The sequence below is a fragment of the Eumetopias jubatus genome, unplaced genomic scaffold (genome assembly GCF_037043125.1).
Source record: "Eumetopias jubatus isolate StellerSeaLion01/CBP00866 unplaced genomic scaffold, mEumJub1_p1.0 scaffold_4, whole genome shotgun sequence".
NCBI classification, from domain to species: Eukaryota; Metazoa; Chordata; class Mammalia; order Carnivora; family Otariidae; genus Eumetopias; species Eumetopias jubatus.
The window spans coordinates 106,395,589-106,417,123 of NW_028274810.1; the positions used below are offsets into that span (position 1 = coordinate 106,395,589).

A 21,535-nucleotide genomic window follows, 5' to 3' on the forward strand; every position below is an offset into this window, starting at 1 on the left:
CCAGAACTGGCAGCTCCAAGGAGACGGAAGTTTAGGAGTGGTTGCCAGGACTTAGGAAGGGGAGTAGGGGGTGACTGTGGGGTCTCCTCCTGGAGGTGAAAGCTGCTGGAACAGGTGGAGGCGGTGTGGTGGTCGCACACAGGTGGGCAAGTGCTGACCACCACCAAATCGTTCACTCTGAAATGGTGAGTTTCACCTCATTAAGAAAAAAGTTTCTGTCCATAGAATTAAACAGAAATGTGAAAGAAAAATTATATTCATACTTTTACTAAGGATGACTAAATGTTTTACATTGTCCCAGTGCTTTAGGGGATGTGGTTTAGTTGGGGTTAAACAGTAAGTTAAAGAGAAACTTACATTGCACAGAAGTCCTAAATTTGAATTCTCAGATATACTTCGTATACTTTGGACTGTACATTTTTTCAAACCCATTATTGGGGTGCCTGGCCAGCTCAGTAGGCAGAGCATGCAACTTTTGATCTTGGGGTTGTAAGTTTGAGGCCCATGTTGGGGATTAAATAGAGATTACTTAAAAATAAAATCTTAAAAAAAAAAACATTGTGATACACTTAGTCCAGTTGTCAACGCAGAGTCGTTAATGTCCATTTTTTACATGTTGGAGTATATCCGCAGGTCTGCACATCCAGTTCTGTGCGATAAGCAACAGCATTTCTAGTCACTACTGACTGTTGTCCAGATCAGTGCCCAGCCTGGTCGCTGTGGACAATGTGTGAGCAGCGGGCCTGTGTTCAGTGTGATGGGGGCTGATGGGACTGTAACTTGGAAGGAGAGCAAGCCTACAAGGACTGAGGGGCAGGAGGAGCTAGGCCTGGATGAGCAGTTAGAGAGAGGAGGGAGGGAGACCCGGGGAGGTCAGCGCACCTGTGGACCGGTGCTGTTGCTCATTATGGGGAGAGGGGTTGGGGGAACAGAGGTCTTGAACAGCAAGTAGAGTGACAGACTTCATACAGACCATGAAAGGAAGGTAGGTGCTGTGGTGAGCAGGAGAAGTCACAGTGGAGAGCTGCAGGAACCGGGTGGGCACAGCCAGAGCAAGGGCTGTGGGGCTGCCAAGGAGGGTGGGAGAGGAGGCCTCAGGGGAAGTCATTCCATGACAGACTGTTAATTTGCAGTAACTTTTATTTTTAAGATCACAAACAACATCGACCCAGTGGGAAGAATCCAGATGCGCACCAGGAGAACGCTGAGGGGGCACTTGGCCAAAATTTATGCCATGCATTGGGGCACGGATTCCAGGTGTGTGGGAGCATGAGCAAAACATAGTGCTTGAGACACTCAAGGATTGTTCTGTTTTTCTGAGGAAAAATAACCTGAATTCATTTGCTGTTGTTTGTAAAGACAGAGTGAGGACGTTGGCAGAACCTGGGCAGGCCAGGTGTAGCACCACAAGGGCACACTCCCTGTGCATGCGTCCCTCACCGGGGCTGATGGCCCACTGGCTTCACCACCCTCATCATGTTTATACCAGCTATGCCTGTGTGACCTTGGGGGGGTTATACAGCTTCTCTGTGCCTTGACTCCTTGCCTTTCCAGCCTGTTCTCATGACTCCTTGGCCCCTACCTTCTTGTGGTTTTAGTGTCCTGGCGCAGGGATCATAAACCTTCCTTGTGGTGTGGGGAAGATTAAGTGTGTTGAGCCTTACAGCAGCGACTAAAGCATCCTGAGTGCTGTGCATAGGTTTGCTGCTGGTTTTCTTGGCGCCCACAGCGGACGTGTGGGAGTGCATGTCTTAGCTGCTGCCCCGCCTTCCTTTTATCTACCGTCCCAACAAGAAAATGCCCTTCAGGCGCTCATTGCTTTTACTTTAACTTCTGCCCCTTATTTGGTCTTCTTTCCCCTCTGGGTGGCTCATCTCCATCACGTCATGGGTCCTTCCTTCCTTTCCCCTCTCCATACCTCCTTCCCTTAACCTGCAACATCACCAGAGTGCAATCTGTTCAACTCTCTCTTTCTTTTAGAGGCTGCTGGAGAATCTGTCTCTTCTACCTTTTCCACCCGAATAATGAAGTAACATGGTGTGGGACTTAGTGGCTATAACATGCTCTTTCAAATACCTGATGTGTGATTCTCAGAATGCCTTTCTTTGAGTAGCGTTATTTTGTGTGTGTGTCAGAGAGGAATTGCTTGGTTTCTCTTTGTTCATGAAATTGTCTACTTTAGAGTGTAAACAGCTACAGAACAAAAGAATCTATCTTTAGTTTGTTCTATATGCTGTTCAGTACAATTTCAAATGCAAATGAGAGCTAACTTTGATCATTTTAATGATGGCAATAATCAGAAAGACTAAGAAAGGGGAAAGAAAGAAAAATGCCCTTGCTGATCAGTCCACCTTGGAATTTGTTATCAAAAGTAGACGGTAACCAAATGGTATATTGCCTCCAGGGCTTTTCCTCCATCTGTAGGAACATCATTGTCCTTACCAGACAGGACACTTGATAGACACTGCAGCTAGGTTGTACTCAGAGCCTGGTACTCAGGAATCCAGCACTTGGAGCCTGGTACTCGGAACCTGGTTCTTGGTCTAGTACTTGGAGCTTAGTGCTCAGAGCCTGGTACTCAGGAATCCAGCACTTGGAGCCTGGTACTCGGAACCTGGTTCTTGGTCTAGTACTTGGAGCTTAGTGCTCAGAGCCTGGTACTCAGGAATCTGGTACTTGGAGCCCAGTCGTTGTCTTGACTCCCTAAGCAATTTGCTCTCCTGCAACAGCCGGGTTCTAGTTTGGGGATTTGCATAGGTGACACGTCCCTTGTGCCTAAGGGTCACTGGGAATACCAGGTCAACCTGCAGGCAGCTGTGGAAATGAGGACTGGGGCTCAGCAGGAGGACACCAGATCATCTAGCTTCCCAATCACTATGTGCAAGGCTTTACGTTCCATCTGGTTCAGACACAAATTGCGCTTTGAAAGCCTCAGAGTCAGAAGGAAGAAAAGCAAGGGCATGAATAAGTAGCACCAAATTCAGGGTCTTGGTCACATGGGAGGCTGGTGGGGGGTGTTGTGGTCTTGTTCTGTTTCTTGGACGGGAAGGTGGGCAAATGGGCACTTGTTTTATAACTGCTTTTGAAACTGCACAGTTACGGGCGCCTAGGTGGCTCAGTCGTTAAGCGTCTGCCTTCGGCTCAGGTCATGATCCCAGGGTCCTGGGATCGAGTCCCACATTGGGCTCCCTGCTCCGCGGGAAGCCTGCTTCTCCCTCTCCCACTCCCCCTGCTTGTGTTCCTGCTCTCGCTATCTCTCTCTGTCAAATAAATAAAATCTTTAAAAAAAAAAAAAAAGAAAGAAACTGCACAGTTACATTTCACAGTGCCCTTATATGGGGGCCTTATTTTATAATCACAAACAAAAGAAAACAAAAAATGATATTAAGGAGGATCTCTGCTATTCAGAGCCTTTCAGATATTATTTTTTTCTAGATAGCCATATTTTCTGGATAGGTAAATTTTTGTCTTTTTAAAGTCCAAAATATTTGTTTTTCATGATTCAAGGCTGTAATTCATGAATACCAGTTATCTTATCATGTTTGTATAATTTACAGATGCTCTCAAACTATTGTACTGACTAGCAGTTTATTTTTCAAAACCGTAGGAGAGCCCCACAATAAGAGGTTTGTGCAGTATGCGTGTGTATACGTTTATGTTTATCGACATAATATATTCATTTATACTTAAATTCTACTTTTTACAACATTTGAGAGTCTCTTTCAGTTACATGAGTTAATGTGAAACTTTTTCTCCCCTTTCTAAAGTCTGCTGAAGTTTTGTTATGATTGAGAGCAAAACACAATTGGCCCAGCTAAGTCTGAGAGCCCTCCCTCCTCCAAGTAAATGGAGGGGCCAGAGGCATTTGGATGTGGGCCTCTATTCAACCTCTATTCTCAGCTTCCTGGAGCCCTCACTTCCTTGCTGGCTCTTGCCTGTGTGTTCTGGGTGGATGGTGCCTCACAGTAACTGACTTGTGAATAGCTGAAAGCTCTAGGGCCAAATTAATTCACTTCTCCAACAGTTGTCCTGTCTTGGATTAAGAAGTGTCCTCGTTCACCTTCTCGAGGATCATCAGACAGCTTAACATTTCTCTAACCCCTGGGCGAGTCAGCAAATATTAAGCTCTCTGACCAGGAGACTTTTCTAAAGGTGACCCTCCGGGAAGATGAGCTTCTTTACGTTGGCTTGGATAGTCCATTCAAAGCCTGTGTAAAGGGCCAACCAGAAATTGAGCAGCAGACTGAACCTTACTCTGTTTCCTGGAAGGAAATAGTTTTAAGTGCCTAATAGGTTTGTGACTGAACCTCGGTGCAAGACTTTGCTTTAAGAAACTGCATCTGAAAAATGATAGGTTAGACCTGCACTTAGTTTGGTTCTGTGATAAGTTTTGCAGTGCATCATTGACAACATTTGTGTTCTTTTTTTTTATGAGGTTTTCAAAGTTCTTTTTTTTTCTAAGATTTTTATTTATTTATTGATAGAGAGAGAATGGTAGAGAGAGAGCATGAGAGGGAAGAAGGTCAGAGAGAGAAGCAGACTCCCTGCTGAGCAGGGAGCCCGATGAGGGACTCGATCCAGGGACTCCAGGATCATGACCTGAGCCGAAGGCAGTCGCTCAACCAACTGAGCCACCCAGGCACCCGACAACATTTGTGTTCTTTTTGCCAAACTCATTGTTGACTCCCTGTAAAGGAAGTTTGTGCATCAGAACATAGAATTTGATGGAAAATATCACAATTGTCAGAATGTCTTGAGTAAGTTTTACCTCCAGGTTTTGATCAGTTAGTAAGTCAAATATGCTCTTGGCTGAAATGGTCAAAACCTGTGTTTGATTAAAATCTTTTTTTTTAAGATTTTATTTATTTATTCTACCAAGAGAGACACAGCAAGAGAGGTTCAAGCAGGGGGGAGTGGGAGAGGAAGAAGCAGGCTTCCCGCTGAGCAGGGAGCCCGATACAGGGCTCGATCCCAGGACCCTAGGATCATGACCTGAGCCAAAGGCAGATTCCCAACAACTGAGCCACCCAGGTGCCCCTTGATTAAAATCTTTAAAATTAAAAATCTGTTGGGGCAGTGGCCATGCAGCCCTGTCCCCACCTCACCAACTGCCCTGTTTCCAGGTACCTAGAGTGTTCTGGTGCAGAGATTTAAAGACCCTTGGGGGTCACCTGTCTCCCTCCAGTGGGGCAGTTGGGCCCACGGGGAGTTCGGAGTCTCTCCCAGGTCTGACCCTGCCACTGTCCTCTCCTACAGTAGGAGGGCCATCCAAAGCCTGGCCCTGCACACATGTCCTTGGGGGAGATGGAAAACCCTGGGCTCTTGTGCAGCATCTGAACTCACCCCTGGGGGCATTGCTGGAATGCTCTGCCTAAAAAAAAAAGGAAAGAAAAAAATGTATCATTATTTACCATACTGTGTCGTATCTCTGCGTAGCCTTATGAATAGAGCCTCCTTGCCATTGCTTGAAAACAGCACATTCTGTAGGACAGAGTTCTTAGGGTATCTTATAAGTAGCTGTGGTTCCCAGAATTACTCTGTCCCTTTGCCCATTAGTCATGCTTTCCTTCTGCAGTATCCTGTCTTAATTCTGCAAATATAGACAGAGCACCTTTTCAACACAGGATCCCAAACTTAGCAGTTATCCAAAGCAAGAATCATGAAGAAAATTCATGACAGTTACTAGTCTCTTCTGCTGGACAAGACACGATTCTGGTGCGGTTTGTCATCTCTTTGCAAAGCAGGTGGGAGGTTAAGCACCTCCTTAATGTTTCCAGGAGACCTGGATTCCACATTTAGCTCAGTCTGGGAAATTTTCATGATTTTTGTTTTGTTTCATTTTTTGGGGGAGAAAGGTCTCATAAATTTGGAATATCTAAAAGCTGATTATTCTTTACTATTGAAGCTTTCTATATGTCAAATGGAACATAAAGTTGTATACTAAATATTTTCTGCCACCTTTGGTTCTAAAAAATCTATATGTCTGAAATTTGATTTATAATGAACAAAAACCAAACATAAGCAGTTATAAGAAATCAACCTGTTGGGGCGCCTGGGTGGCTCAGTCTGTTAAGTGTCTGCCTTTGGCTCAGGTCATGATCCTGGTCCTGGGATCGATCCCCATGGAGTGGGGAGCCTGCTTCTCCCGCTCCCTCTGCTGCTCCCCCTGCTTGTGCGCTCGCTCACTCTCTGTCAAATAACGAAATAAAAATCTTTAAAAAAATGTAAAAAAAAAAAAAATCAACCCGTTAGCTCACCAGAGAGTGGCTTTGGTGATCTAGTCTGCATTTGAAGGCAAGCACTCTTGAATCTGAACTCTTATTTATGGGAGCATTTTCTGTCATGCTTTCAAAGTTGAGCTAACAGTTAGACCTTTTTATTTTTATTTATTTATTTTTAAGATTTTATTTATTTATTTGACAGTGAGAGACAGAGCAAGAGAGGGAACACAAACGGGGGGTGGGGGAGGGAGAAGCAGGCCTCCCGCGGAGCAGGGAGCCCGATGCGGGGCTCGATCCCAGGACCCTGGGACCATGACCTGAGCCGAAGGCAGACGCTTAACGACTGAGCCACCCAGGCGCCCACAATTAGACCTTTTTAATTTTTTCTATAAATCAGTGTGCTCTGTCTCAAGCAAATGTGTGTGTTCGTCGTCACTCAGATTTAGTTTGTACTGTTGCTGTGGTCCTGATCAGTTGTCTTTTGTCCTCTCCCTGCAGGCTTCTAGTCAGTGCCTCCCAGGATGGCAAACTGATCATCTGGGACAGCTACACAACCAACAAGGTAAGGGCTGCAGACCCCTCCCTGGGAAACCAAGCCCGGAGGGGCGGGCTTCTGACCTCTAGCCCAGTTGTGTAAAAACATACCACACGGGGTAGGGGGGGATCACAGTGAGTTTTGTTTTCAGTGTGAAGCCGAACCACGTGGCTAGCGCATGCTACTAGTGTCTTCCGCTGTGGGTCATGGTCTCATTGCATGGCAGGGGGGAGCTAAGTCCCTCCTTAATGGTTCTGAAGGACCTGGATTCCAGAGTCAGTTCAGCCTGAGAAAGTTCATGTTTTATTTAAAAATGTAGAAATCCAGCTTTTCATTTAGTTACTCGTTTTTATAAGAGATAATCTGAAAGGCACTGTACTTTGAAGTATAAATTAAATTCTTTTAAATACTTAATCCAAGGTTGTAGTGAATGAGGAAGTACTTACTGTCACTTGGTCCATATGTAGGAAAAGATCAGACTCAGTCACTTTTATTGGAGCGTCCTAAGATTGCAGTATTTATAACAAATCTACCCCAAACGTGGGGAGGACCGTGGCAGGAGTAATTACAATGTCGTTTTGTTACTTCACTAAAAACGTTTTGTTTCGTAAATCAGTTTATAGCCATTTTGACAGGTTTGTGAACTGTTTTCTTTTTAATGTGTAATCTGGATTAGAAGGCTCTAAAACTATTACTTAGGTGCGTACCTAACCATAAATTGTGACCTTAACAAGATTGCAGATTAAATTGGTGTGCAGCACTGGATTTTTTTTTTTTTTTTTTTTTTTTAAGCTGAGATCAGGAGTCAGATCACTAATCGACTGAGCCACGCAGGTACCCCATGGATTTCTTATTAAATTAGTACTTTATCTGACTGGCCACATGTATAAATTATTTTCAAAATAATTCTGGCCGTTATTTTGTCGTGTCACCTTCTCTGCAATGAAAGTTGAAGACTGGAAATAGAATCATAGTGTCCTTAATTAATGTTTTTGAACTTGAGTGTGTCTGCATCATCTGTGTTCTGTCATTTAGGTCCATGCCATCCCTCTGCGTTCCTCATGGGTCATGACCTGTGCATATGCCCCTTCTGGGAACTATGTGGCCTGCGGTGGCCTGGATAATATTTGCTCCATTTACAATCTGAAAACTCGTGAAGGGAATGTACGTGTGAGCCGTGAACTGGCCGGACATACAGGTACATGTTCTCACCAGTAACTTTAGAGCGGGAGATATTTGTCTGCCGTGCGTTATATGCTTTGGACATGCACCTCTTCTCAATAATTATTTAATGAGTTGGTTGTAATAATGGCCAGAAACATTCTGAAAATGAAAGCAAAGACAGGCTTTGATATGTCTTCACTGGTAAGAAACCTTTGGATTAAGGTCACCATAGCATCCTGTTTTCAGGGATCTCAGGGACTTAGGTCACTGCCTTCATAGCTGGCAGCCACCCTTTTTTGTTTTATAGTAACGTAGTTCAATCTCTTAACCTTTTTTTAAGCCGTCCTGTATCTTGAGTGCCTTTCCACCAAGGTTTCCTCATCTACACACGCATGTATGCATACACACATATGTACACGTACAGATCCAGCCTGGCCCCCTTAATACACTTCATACCCACTAGCACTCTTGTTGAAAAGGGAACAGAATAGAGTCCTCTAGGTTGTTCTTTTGAACACAGCCAATTTTAAGGATTAGGTGGTATATTATTTTGCCAAGTTTAGTTTACCTGTGACACTTGTTACTCATAACAAAAAGCATAGTGTTGCTTTTTTTTAAGATTTTATTTATTTATTTGACAGAGAGAGACACAGCAAGAACAGGAACACAAACAGGGAGTGGGAGAGGGAGAACCAGGCTTCCCGCGGAGCAGGGAGCCCAATGCGGGGCTCGATCCCAGGACCCTGGGATCATGACGTGAGCCGAAGGCAGATGCTTAATGACTGAGCCACCCAGGCGCCCCAACCATAGTGTTTCTGAAAAAGGAAGTCTTGTCCTAATATTTTACTTAGGTGGCTGTCTGCTCAGTCCTCGCAGTTACACCCCACGAGGCTCACCTACAGCACATGCAACCAAAGAAATGATCATAAGTGAAGGAGTAAATAATACTGCTTTTGACTCTAGTTAAGCCTTTTGTTATTTATTTATTTAAAGATTGTATTTATTTATTTGACAGAGACACAGTGAGAGAGAGAGCACAAACAGGGAGGAGTGGGAGAGGGAGAAGCAGGCTTCCCATAGAGCGGGGAGCCCGATGCGGGGGCTCGATCCCAGGACCCTGGGATCATGACCTGAGCCGAAGGCAGACGCTTAATGACTGAGCCACCCAGGCGCCCCAAGCCTTCTGTTAAATTAACTGTAGCAAGATAAGAGTATGTCTGTGGTCCTTTTTTTTTAATTTGTGTGACTTTTTGTCTGTTTTTGTTAAAGTATAAATAGCATACGGTATTCTGTTAGTTTCAGGTGTACAGTATAATTATTTAACACTTGTGTACATTGTTCAGTGCTCATCACAGTAAGTGTACTTACTCCCCTGTATCTGTTTCCCCCATTCCCCTCCAACCTCCCCTCTGGCAGCCACCAGAGTTCGATCGTATTGCTTGTCCTTTAAAGATGTGCTCCCTGCATTTCATCCATTTCTGTCCTGTGTTACCTCCTGCTCTCTGCTTGCTTTAGGGTTGCTTCCTTCGCAATTTTCTAGCTTCTTAAGGTGGAAACGAGACCTTTCTTTTTCTTTTTAGACCTTTCTTTTTCAAATAGAAGCACTTAAAGCTATAAATTTCCCTCTAAACAGGGCTTTAACAGTGTTATCATTCAGCTTGAAGTATTTTTAATACCCTTTTGATTACTTCTTTGATTCATATGTTGCTTAGATGTATGATGTTTAGTTTTCAAGTACCTGAAGTTTCCTTACACAACTTATTACTGATTTATAATTAAATTCCATTATGTTCAGAGAACATACTCTGTGGCATTCAGTTCTTTTCAGTTTATTGGGACTTGTTTTTAATGGAGCAGAGAGTGTCAGGATGAGCAGGCCACATACACTTGGAAACCGAATCTGTTTTGCAGTTGCTGGGCCGTGTTGTCAGTGTGTTGGTTCGAGCCAGACTTTTGATCCTGTTCAAGTCTCTCGTATCTTTACCTCTGTGAACTGCTGGGGGTGGATGTTAAGGGCCCTGATGATGGACTTATCACTTTCTCCCTTTAATTCTGGCAATTTTTGCTTCCTATGTTTTGAGCTCTGTTAGTAGAAGTATATAATCATGATGAAATGTCCTTTTTTCTCTCAGAATATTCGTCATAAGTCGGCTTTATCTGATGTCAGTAGAGTCACTCCCGATTTCTGTTGTTTCCGCATGTTTTTTCCATCCATTTTCTTTCAGCTTGACTGCGTATTTATAAGTAGGGTCCCTTATAGACAGAGTATCGTTGGGTTGTGCCTTTTATCCGTTCTAAAGGTTCTGCCTTTGTAGTGGTACACGGGCCCGCTGCTGTTGCGCGTACAGTCGGCTTTGGCTCTGCCGTGCCAGGACTTGCTCTGCTTTCCTGCCCTCTGGGTTCGATACTGACCTCATCTCTTAGAGTACTAGCTGAGTTTATCTGTTGGCCCATTTGGTTTCCTCTGTGCATTAATTTTTAGTGGTTTATCTAGGGATTACAGTGTACATTCATAACTTTTCATGGCCGACTGAGAGTTAATATTGTATCAATTCATATAAAATACAAGAGCCTTGTAGCCGGAAAGGCCCATTTTTTCTGCCCTTTATCGTTCTTTTTCTTTTTTTGAGAGAGAGTGCACAAACAGGGAGGGGCAGAGGGAGAGCAAGAATCTTAAGCGGACTCCACACCCAGCTTGGAGCCTGGCAGGGGGCAGGGACTCAGTCTCATGACCGTGAAGTCCTGACCTGGGCCGATATCAAGAGTCAGACCTCAGCTGACTGAGCCGCCCAGGTGCCCTCTGCCTTTCCTCCTTCTTTATCATGTTTTCATGGCTATTGATCTGTATGCCCCCATCATACATTGTTCTGCTTCCCCCTTCTTGGCCTTTTGAAGAAACTTGAATTGTCTTTTACTTTTACTCCAATATTTACCATCTCTAGTGCTGCTCCTTCCTTTCTGAGGATGAGAGTTTTCTTCTGCATTCTCTTCAGCTTGATGAGTTTGCATTAGTTTCTTATAGTTAGTGGAGGTCTGCTAGAGTGACTACTCCATTTTCATTTTTCTGAAAATGCCACTTTTCTTTCATTCTTTTTGGAGGGGGTGGAGGGGAGAGAGCAGGGGGCGGGGGAGGGGCAGAGGGAGAAGGAGAGAGAGAGAGTCTTAAGCCAACTCCACGCCCAGCGCAGAGCCTGAGCAGGGCTCAGTCTCGGCAACCCTGAGGTCATGATCTGAGCAGGAAACCAAAAGTCTGGATGCTCAACCGACTAAGCCACCCAGGTGCCCCAAAGAGGTGTTTTGTTTTGTTTTCTTAAGTTTTTATTTTATTTTTATTTTTTAAGGATTTTATTTATTTATTTGTGAGAGAGAGAGAGCACAGACGGGAGAGGGAGAAGCAGGCTCCCCGCTGAGCAGGGAGCCCAATGTGGGGCTCGATCCCAGGACCCTGAGATCATGACCTGAGCCGAAGGCAGACACAACCAACTGAGCTACCCAGGCGCCCCTATTCTGTTTTTTTTATTTTTTTGTTTTGTTTTTTGTTTTTTAAGATTTTATTTATTTGACAGAGAGATACACAGTGAGAGAGGGAACACAAGCAGGGGGAGTGGGAGAGGGAGAAGTGGGGAGCCCGACGCGGGGCTCGATCCCAGGACCCTGGGACCATGACCTGAGCCGAAGGCAGACGCTTAACAACTGAGCCACCCAGGCGCCCCACTCTTCTATTTTTTTAAGTAAACTCTGCCCCGAACGTGGAGCTTACACTCGTGACCCTGACATTGAATGTTGAGCACTCCGTGGACTGAGCCAGCCAGGTGCCCCTGTTTTCCTTCATTTTTGAAGAGTATTTCTGCTGGATATATTGATTTCTGGGGTTGACATTTTTTATCCTTTTAGCACTTTAAAGCTTTTTCTTTGTTTTCTAGCAGTCTGGTTTTCATGTGCCTTGGTGTGATTTTTCTTTGTATTTATTGTGCTTCAGCATCTTGAATTTGTAAAGTTTTTGTTCTTTACTAAATTTGGGACATTTTAGGCAATGTCCTCAAATATATTTTCTGTTCTGTAGTGTCCTCTCCTTTTGCACTCCAGTGTGTGGGTTTTCATACGGTCCTGTGGGTTCCTGTGACTCTCTTCTTTTTTCTGCCGTCTCCGCCTTCTTCAGATCTGTCCTCAGGCTCATGTGACTTCTGTCACCTTCAATATTTTGACTACCCAGCAACTTGTATATGTCAGCTGTTCTGTTTTTAGGTTGTGAAATTTTTGTTTGCCTTTTAAAAAATATTCTTATTTTTCTGCTGAGGTTTCCTGTCTTTTTATTTATTACATGTATATTTGGTACCCTTCATAGTTACGAGAGCTGTCTTCAGAATTTTTGTCTGCCATTTCAACAGCGAATCCTCTTGAGCTTGGTCTTGGTGTCTCTTTCCTCTTCAGTATGGGTGACATTTTCCTGTTAGTACGATTAGTACTTTTGAGTACTCCCCTGGATGTTGTGATGTGTCATGTTCTGGCGCACCCATGCTGCATCCTGTCAGGCCACCACAGAAGCCTTCTCTGTCCTTTTCCCGTCAGCCAGGCCACGTGGAGCGTGCTCTTTGCCTGGGTGGTTCAGATGTAAGCTTTGGGCACGTAGGCGTGTGATTGAGGGCTCCTCTTATGTGGATTTCTCCTTTCCACACTTGCTTCTTTCACTTTCTGACTGTGGGTGCCCGCAGATCTGTCCACTGGCTACTCAAGAAGGTTGGGCACAGATCTTACCCACGTGCTCTAAGATAGGGGCTGGCCATGAATACAGACTCAGGCCCTTTCTTTTTTCCAAGTGTAGCTCCCCTTCATTGTGTCTGTTTTTGTTTCCTGTGCCTTTAGATGTTGGTTGGTTTGTTCGTTTTAATGATTTTATTTTTTAGCAGTCTCCACACCCAACATGGGCATGAACTCATGACCTTAAGATTAAGAGCTGCACACTTCACTGAATGAGCCAGCCAGGCACTCCTGTTTGTCCAGAGCTCATAGTTGTTTTCTGTGGGAAAGTTGCTCCCGTGGTAGTTCCTACCCGCTGCCCCACCACTGGAAGCCAGAGCAGGCTGTCTGCAGGTCCTTGTAAGCTGTGTGACTGTCCAGTGAGCACACTTCATAAACCACTTTGTTTATCGCATTGATGAACTTCCAGCACGTAAAACACATACGTTCTTAATGTTTACCAATCCCTGATTTATCATCAGATTCAGTATATTGACTTCTATTTTTAATTAAGGCTTTAGATTTTTTAACACTGCATTTGTCGAAACAAATAAAATGAGTCTTAGAGGAGATACTTTGAAATTTATTTCCTTCCTATGTCATGAAATTTTACTTCCTGGAAGTTGAGTGGTTTCTTTTTTTTTTTTTTAAGATTTTTTTTATTTATTTGAGAAAGAGAGCATGAGAGGGACGAGAGTCAGAGGGAAGAAGTGGGGGGAAGGAGGGGAGAGAGCTGGTGGGGGGGAGGGGCAGGGAGCTGAGCAGGGAGCCTGATGGGGGACTCGATCCCGGGACTCCGGGATCATGACCTGAGCCGAAGGCTTTTGCTTAACCAACTGAGCCACATAAGCGTCCCTGTTGAGGGTTTCTTTCTTTCTTTCTTTTTTTTTTTTTAAGGTTTTATTTATTTATTTGAGAGAGAGAGAGAATGAGAGACAGAGAGCAAGAGGGAAGAGGGTCAGAGGGAGAAGCAAACTCCCTGCTGAGCAGGGAGCCCGATGTGGGACTCGATCCCGGGACTCCAGGATCATGACCTGAGCCAAAGGCAGTCGCTTAACCAACTGAGCCACCCAAACACTTGGTCTCTAAAGAGTATGTGTTCCTTTCTTCAGACATGATACATAGTTTTCAGCTTCAAGTCAATAAAAGTTTAAATCTCACAAGCTGAAACTAGTCTTATTTTTGTCAGAGAGTAAAGGTGTGAACTAGTAGTGGGTTCAGCATCTGAGGGTTTGCTGTCTTTGTCTCGTCTCAGACCTGAGCATCCATTCATCACTTACGATGCCTCTCTCTGACCTGAGCATTAGGTTGAGAACTCTTGGTTAAGCCACGGTTGGGACATTTTCTTGTAGAATCTTAGAAACCCGGTTGCACAAAATATGCCTGTGCATGCTTTCATCCTTCCAGCATACTGAGTTCTTCCTAGTCGTATCTGATAGTCCCAGGACAGGAATCATGTACACTCAGCTTCAGGGGTAAGGCTCTTCGTAATCAGTTGTGTTCTGCTATTGTTTCCATGGAATATAAAGGCACATATGGAACAAACAGAAGCGTCTTTCTCTAGAGTCAGCTACCCAGGGTTTGGAAACTCTCTGCCAGTACTTCAGAGAGGAACTCTAAGATGGTGCTCAGTCTTACAGAGTAAAGGATGCCCTCTGGAAGCGGCTCATGGACTGAATTCACAGTGATTGAGATGGGACATTTATTATCATTAGTATATGGTATAAATTTATATATATATTATATAGTATGAATATAAATGTATTACATACAGAACACAACTTTCTGAGTGCTGTTTTGGTGGAAATCCTAATGTTTGAGAAATGAGGAACTCCCTGAAGACTCATATCTGACCAAGGTGTCAGGCCTGGTGTCACAGACTGTTCTCAGAGCAGGCCCCTGCTAATGAGGAAGGGACTGACACCTGCACTTAGAGGTTCCTTCCTTCCCAAACGTCTCATTGCAGCGTGGACACACTGCCCTTCCTGACATCGTTCTGGTCATGATGGCTACAGAGGCATAAACATTTTGATCAAGAGTTTAGTCAGAGGGGCGCCTGGGTGGCTCAGTTGGTTAAGCGACTGCCTTCGGCTCAGGTCTTGATCTCAGGGTCCTGGGATCGAGCCCCGCATAGGGCTCCCTGCTCCGCGGGAAGCCTGCTTCTCCCTCTGACCCTCCCCCTGCTTGTGTTCCCTCTCTCGCTGTCTCTCTCTCTCTGTCAAATAAATAAATAAATAAAATCTTAAAAAAAAAAAAAAAGAGTTTAGTCAGAGGTTTTCTGGTACAACGTGGTATGTTCCTCAGTGACTGCCTAGTATTCCTGCCAAACCAGCAGTGGTGGCTAAAACTTTGTTTCCTAGGGATAGTTTGTTCATCTAATCTGAGGCTGAATATTTTACATTCCTGTGAAAGCACAGTGGACCGGACACATCGTCTGTTAACCACTTGCTTCTCTAGCACACGCCAGCAAACTTGGATGTAGGGGGAAAGATGTCTCCTCGTCATTCTGCTCCAGGGGTTATCTTTGGGCTGCTCTTTGGCACCCTCTTCATTGGCAGTTAGTTAAGTGTGATGTGGTGTGTGTGTCACAGTCTGGGAAACTCAGGTCCCACTGCTCACTAAATAACCTCACGGACCATTCCCAGGGGGTTGGGCTGCCTGACACCTGGCTGGGTGCAGGGCTCACAGTGCCATCTGGGCGTGCTTGCCCCTTGGCTTCCCTCTGGATGGCTCCCTTGGCCCCCTTTCCGCCTGCTCAGCAACCCCAGCAGAGAAAGAGCCTCTTTTCCTAGGGTGGCTGCAAGTCCTGGCCGTGCCTGCCACTGGCCACGCTGGGTTCCACACCCACCCCATCCAGCCTCCTGGATTGATTGCCTGGATCCAGACCTCACACCATCCTGCAAGGATGATGGCAAACTGCCCAAAACCCTGAGCTCTGAGAGGACGAGACCACACAGCCTTGTGAATGCATCTGAAGGTGTTTCTAGTCTGTTTTTGTTTTCATCTGATTCCATCTTCTACCATTAACGTTTTATAAGTTCGTCTCTCTTTGGGGACTGTAAACTCTCTTACCGTTTATTTATTTATTTATTTTAAAAGATTTTTATTTATTATTTGACAGAGAGATTGACAGCGAGAGAAGGAACACAAGCAGGGGGAGTGGCAGAGGGAGAAGCAGGCTTCCCTCAGAGCAGGGAGCCCGATGTGGGACTCGATCCCGGGACTCCAAGATCATGCCCCGAGCCGAAGGCAGCCGCCCAGCCAACTGAGCCACCCAGGCGCCCTCTCCTAACTCTTAATAAAACCCTTCTTAGGCACTTCCTCACTCTCACATCTTCAAGTTACTTCATCCTGTCTTTTTTTCCCTTTCCACCACACTCTGTGAACAGTGTGCTCTCACCGTCTGTGCTCGCCAGCTATCGTGTGCACCGCAGAGTGGGGCAGGTGGCTTTCCCTCCAGCTCTGGGCTGCAGCGCGCTCCCTCCCTGAGCGGAAGCTGCAGCGGACGCTGTGCAGGCACCGGCCTAGTGGGCACCCGCAGCGGAGCCTTGTGTCTCTGACTCCAGCTTCGACTTAGCCAGAGCACCCAACCTGGTGCCCTGGTGCACTCTAGGGCTGGGCTGGCCTAAACCACCACCATGTGCTCACTGTTGAAATTTGGGGGAATAACTTTAAATTCGCTTCCTTTGTGTTTTGAACCTATAATCTCACCCAGAACTATGATGTTTCTAAAGAGTTGAGAGAGTTCCATTATGTGCTGTTGTGTTCCTGTTGCTGGATGTCTGGATGGTTTCCAGTTTGTCAGTAGTGTGAACATTCGTGTAGGTGAATGACCCCTCAAGCTCACAGCCATTTTCTTGGGATAACTTACCTTAGCTGGGCCTTTTGGTCTTGGGGCAGGGGTGCCACACGAGTCACTCTTCTACCCACATTGGTGCTCTTGGCTTTGCTCTGTTGGATTAGTAGCGTCTCCAAACTCAGAAGTAAGTATATTTGCTTCTCTGGCAACAGATTCCCATCCAGGCAACATGCTCTGTCAGGATGTCCTGCCTCTGTGCTCCAGGCCTCAGCTGATAGCACTCCCTGACCTCCCCCCTGGTCCTTGACCCAAGCACCTGCTCTCCGCACTGCCTGTTTCAAGCCTCCTGTCTCCGGACTGTGGCAGCCTTGTCCCTGCACCATGCTGTCCCAAGCATGTCCTCACACTGTCATCCATGGTCTCTGTGAGGTGCATAGGGACACCCCATGCCAGTGCACCTCCAGACTCAGCACCCATGCTTGTTGGGGTCTGTTTTCCCAGCCCCTCTATAGGCTCCCAAAAGACAGCAGCACCACTGGCTGGCCGCTGTGTAGCACACCTCCAAACTTGGGGCAAACCCCACATACGCAAACACACACACACCTGGTGGGGCTATCTTCACCTGAGGTAACCCCACTGTACACACATATATACACGTGTCTACACAAACACAGCCCTCCCAGGTAGTTTATTCGTTCTTCAGTAACTGCCGCCGATTCTTCCAAGCTTCTTGAGTGCACAGATAGCTCTCCTGGGACCGTCCCCAGTTACTGGGGAGACTGCAGCTCATCAGAGAACTCAGTGCTGGTTAAGCCACTGCGAGAATTGAGCCATGTATTTCTGATTTCAGAGCCCACATTCTTTTTTCTTTCTTTTTCTTTTTTTCTTTTTTGAGAGAGCACACGAAAGCAAGGGTGGGGGGAGGGGCAGCCGGAAAATCTCAAGCCGACTAGCCACCCAGCACAGAGCCCTCTATCCTGAGATCGTGACCTGAGCCAAAATCAGGAGTCCGCTGCTTTAACCTACTGAGCTACCCAGGCGCCCCTCAAAGCCCACATTCTGAAGCCACTGACTGTGTCCAGCCCGATGGCTCCTGTGAAGCTGTGCTGGTCTCGGAGCATATGGAGCGCAGTTGGGCCCCTCTGGAGGCTGGCCTGGTGCCGTCCGCCATGCTCACAGGCCACGTGACCCCGTGTTAGTGTTGGTGGGCCCCAGCCCAGTGCTCTTGAACATTGATGGCGCAGCACTTGTCCGTTAGTGCCATTTACAAGGTGGTTTCTACGCTTTCTGTCTGGAAGAAAAAAACTTATAAAAATATAGTATCTAGGGGCGCCTGCGTGGCTCAGTCGGTGAAGCTTCTGCCTTCGGTTCAGGTCATGATCTCAGGGTCCTGGGTTCGAGCCCCACATCGGGCTCTCCACTCTGTGGTGAGTTTGTTTCTCCCTCTCCCTCTGTGATCCCCCTTGCTTTCACTTCCTCTCAAATAAATAAATAAAGTCTTTAAAATATATATATACATATAGCATCTAAAAAGATATAGATACGTATAAAATATCTAAAAAGATGTAGGTACATATAAAATACCTACCTAGTTATTGTTTTGTTCTGTTTTTTAAGGATATCCCTTTATTTTTGTTTATAAGATTTTATTTATTTGAGAGAGTGAGCGGGGAGAGGGGCAGAGGGAAAGGGAGAAGCAGGCTCCCCGCTAAGCAGGGAGCCTGGATCCCAGGACCCCGGGTTCATGACCTGAGCTGAAGGCAGATGCTTAGCTGACTGAGCCACCCAGGCGCCCCCTGGTTACTGTTTTTTGTCTCTCAACGTACAAAATATAAAGAGGACCAAGAAATGAGTTACAAGATTGTGAGCAGGCAGCCCTGACTTTAATTAAAAGTAGTATTTGTGTATGTATTTTGGAAGCTCCAACTATGGAAAGTTAGGGAATGAATGTGGAAGGCCGCCCTCGCTAACAGTGCCTCCCGCCTCCCTCCACATGAACACTGTCCAGCAGGCCTTTAGGACCTAGAGAGGGGAGACTACCCTGCCCCTCCTCTTCACCTGATGGGTCTTAGTGTCCACAACCTGCGTGGTGCACAAGGTGGACAGAGACCATCTTGGAGATCATGTTTCTTTGGGCCATTGACCTAGGTGTGTCTTGCCTGGCCTTCCAGCACCAGCTGGAGTCTCCACGACTCTCCTGTCCTGCCTTCCCTGCACCCCTGAGTCAGACAGGCTGAGCCTAAGATGGTGCAGCGTGAGGGTCAGTGGAGGGCCCGCTGGATACCTCGCGGGATGGGGTTGGACACCCAGCACTGGCTTCTGGGAAGGAGGGGTATGTGAGTTGACTGGAGTAATGTCAGATGCACCAGGAAGCAAATGCTGTTCTTGGAGAGGAACTTGGGCCGGAGCTTCAGCAGTCTGTCTAGACCAGGACCTGGGGGTCCACAGAGCGGGTGGGGGCCACGGGTCAGGCGCAGTGTGGATTTGGTATCAGGTGATCTCTCAGCACAGGCCACTCCTCACCTAGCTGGGCATTGATTCACCCCTGGGCTCCCTAGTGTCCCTATGGATGGACATGACCTGGGCTCTGGGAAGTGCTTGACCATACATCCTTTTCTAGGCACATAGATAATATTTGAAAATCGTCATCCCTAAATATTTTGATAATATTTCTTAGATAAATGCTCTGTTTTCCCTATATTCTTTTTTCTTTCAATGTTTTATTTATTCATGAGAGAGAGAGGCCAGAGGCAGAGGGAGAAGCAGGCTCCCCACTGAGCAGGGAGCCTGATGGCAGGACTCGATCCCAGGACCCTGGGACCACAACCTGAGCCGAAGGCAGCCGCTTAACCATCTGAGCCACCCAGGCACCCCTTCCCTGTATTCTTATACTTTCCATACCAAAACCCTTCTGTGGTTTTCTTCCTTGTGTGGATTTTGTTTTTATTACCCTGTTTTGCCCAGCATCGTATGTAGCTCTGGTGTGGACCAGGAAGAGAGGTGTCGGGGCCGATCCGGCAGGGGCGTCCCGTCCTCTCAAGAGAGGCAGTGTTGCTGCCCCTTCAGTCGGACGTCTGGCCAGCCCACCCACTGGGCACACTCCTCCCGGGGATAGATTGGTTTACCCTGCATTTCCAGTTTTTAGGGTCACTTACAGTGGAACAAAATTACGAACCGTGATAAACAGCTAATTAAGTAGAAATCGTAATGTATAGGTCCTGCAAAATCGGTTTTTTGTTCTACCTTTCCTCATACGAAAAGTTGATCAAGGTTAGGGATCTCAGTATGTCCCACCCTCAGCAGCACAGTCTTGGCTCCACACGCTCGGCAGGGTGGGTACTCAGGCAGCACACGACTGTTTCCATGCCACCTGGACTACTGTAGCATCCTATAGAAAACAAATCCACTGCTCCGCTTGGCACCCCAATCCCAGCCCTGACCATGCCTTCCTGGAGGGCCCAGGAGGCCTCTGCAGACCACCCTCTCCCCTTCCTCACGTGTGCACACTCCCTCTCCCCGCTGGAGTGTGAACTCCGGGAGGGAATAAAGCGCTCCTCTGATCACGGATATGTTCCATGCGCTGGGGTACGTTGTTGTGGGATGAGTGGGTGTGTGAATGGGAAGGGAACCTCTGTCCCCACACGTGGATAAGACGAGCAGAGATGGAGTGTGTTCCTTGCACCTGCGCAGTGTTTGCCGGTGTGCAGGACAGGTTGCTCGCCACCTCCCGTTTGTCCTGGGGCGCACGCCTCCCGGCCTGTGGGCTGTCAGCAGTGCCTGTGCTGCCTCCTTTATTCGTTACTGCGTGCGTGTGAGGCCGCGGCTGGGGTTGCCCACAAGGCAGTGGTCTTCACCTACATGTGGGACTTCGAGGTGCAGTCATCCCGCCAGTGTGTTTTTCTATTTACAGGACCTTAGAATCAGGGTGGGATGGGGTGGGGTGGGGCTTGCATATCAGGGTCATCATCTGTGTCTGTTTTCCAGGTTACCTGTCCTGCTGCCGCTTCTTGGATGACAATCAGATCGTCACCAGCTCTGGGGACACCACCTGGTGAGCATCTGAGCGCCATGCCTTTCTCACACTGCTCGCCTTAGATGTGTAGGAAATAAGATTCTTGACATTAATTAGGCCATCTTTTATTAGTTTGAAGTGGCCGTGAGGCGTCAAACACAAGTGCGTGAGTGATGAGTGAGTTCATTTTACTCTACAGATTTTAAAGCTCAAAAGTTTAATTTTGAACAAGGAAGAACTGACTCATAGACGTTGAAGCTGCAGCTGCACAAGAAATGCCTGCTTTTCTTTCCCCTGCACATACTCCCTGGCTGGGCGACACTCAGCAGCCCCCTGGGGGAGCGAGTGTGCTTGCATCCCCCTCAGTAGAGCGCCGTGCCATGTGGACCCAGCAGGGCTCAGAAGGAGCAGGGGTCACAATTGCAAGTGGATTGTGTCAGACTCCTGAGTTCAAGCTGTTCTCTTACTTAGGTTTAGAAGCCCACTTACACAACCTCTAGAACGTTTTCATTTATGGCCCCAGGGCGTGCAGTTTAAATGATCAGATAGGTTGGTTGGTTGGTTGGTTGGTTGCTTGGTTTGTTTTGGATGCAGAACACATTTTTAATAGTTTCCTGTTTAAAAGAGTAAGCCATCTGCTGAGGCTAGAGGTTTGACTTCAGGGTTTCTACATTGTTTTGTTTGGTTCAGATAGGTATTTTATGAGTCATTTTAGACTTAAACTAAACTGTCCTGGGGGCTTTTCTGGTCTTTGAGGCATGATGTGGTGGAATGCCCTGTGCCAGGGCCTGACTCCCACATCTAGCTGTCCTGGTCTACAATGCGTCCTTTTTGTATAAACTGTGTAAGTTCACAAAAGATGTATATTCTAGACTGTCAGTTTTGGGAAGAATTTCTTTATTAGAAGATATTTTTTAAAGCTTTTTCATTTATGAATAAGTGTTTTTCGGAGTCCTGGGCACACCTTATTTCCTCCCTGTAGTCCCCCAGGCCCTGAGCAAGGAAGCCCTCTACCCACTGTAGGTGTAAACGGTGTTTGCGCCTGAGCCAGATTTCCTGGGAGGCTG

The 21,535-nt window shown here is 46.6% G+C and overlaps 1 protein-coding gene and 1 long non-coding RNA gene across 4 annotated transcripts in view; both read left to right on the plus strand.

The window, feature by feature from the left end:
- GNB1 (G protein subunit beta 1) overlaps positions 1 to 21,535 on the plus strand; it is a 96,377-nt gene that overhangs the window by 68,352 nt on the left and 6,490 nt on the right. For all 3 annotated transcript variants that reach the window (XM_028108219.2, XM_028108217.2, XM_028108218.2), the window contains 4 exons: positions 1,151 to 1,257; positions 6,720 to 6,783; positions 7,792 to 7,954; positions 20,441 to 20,507. In XM_028108219.2, coding sequence (XP_027964020.1) covers positions 1,151 to 1,257; positions 6,720 to 6,783; positions 7,792 to 7,954; positions 20,441 to 20,507 — 401 coding nt within the window. The remainder of the gene's footprint in view (positions 1 to 1,150; positions 1,258 to 6,719; positions 6,784 to 7,791; positions 7,955 to 20,440; positions 20,508 to 21,535) is intronic.
- Positions 14,849 to 19,482, plus strand: LOC148164576 (uncharacterized). Its single transcript, XR_015768030.1, has 2 exons — positions 14,849 to 15,634; positions 15,779 to 19,482. It is a non-coding gene; the product is annotated as an uncharacterized LOC148164576 (long non-coding RNA).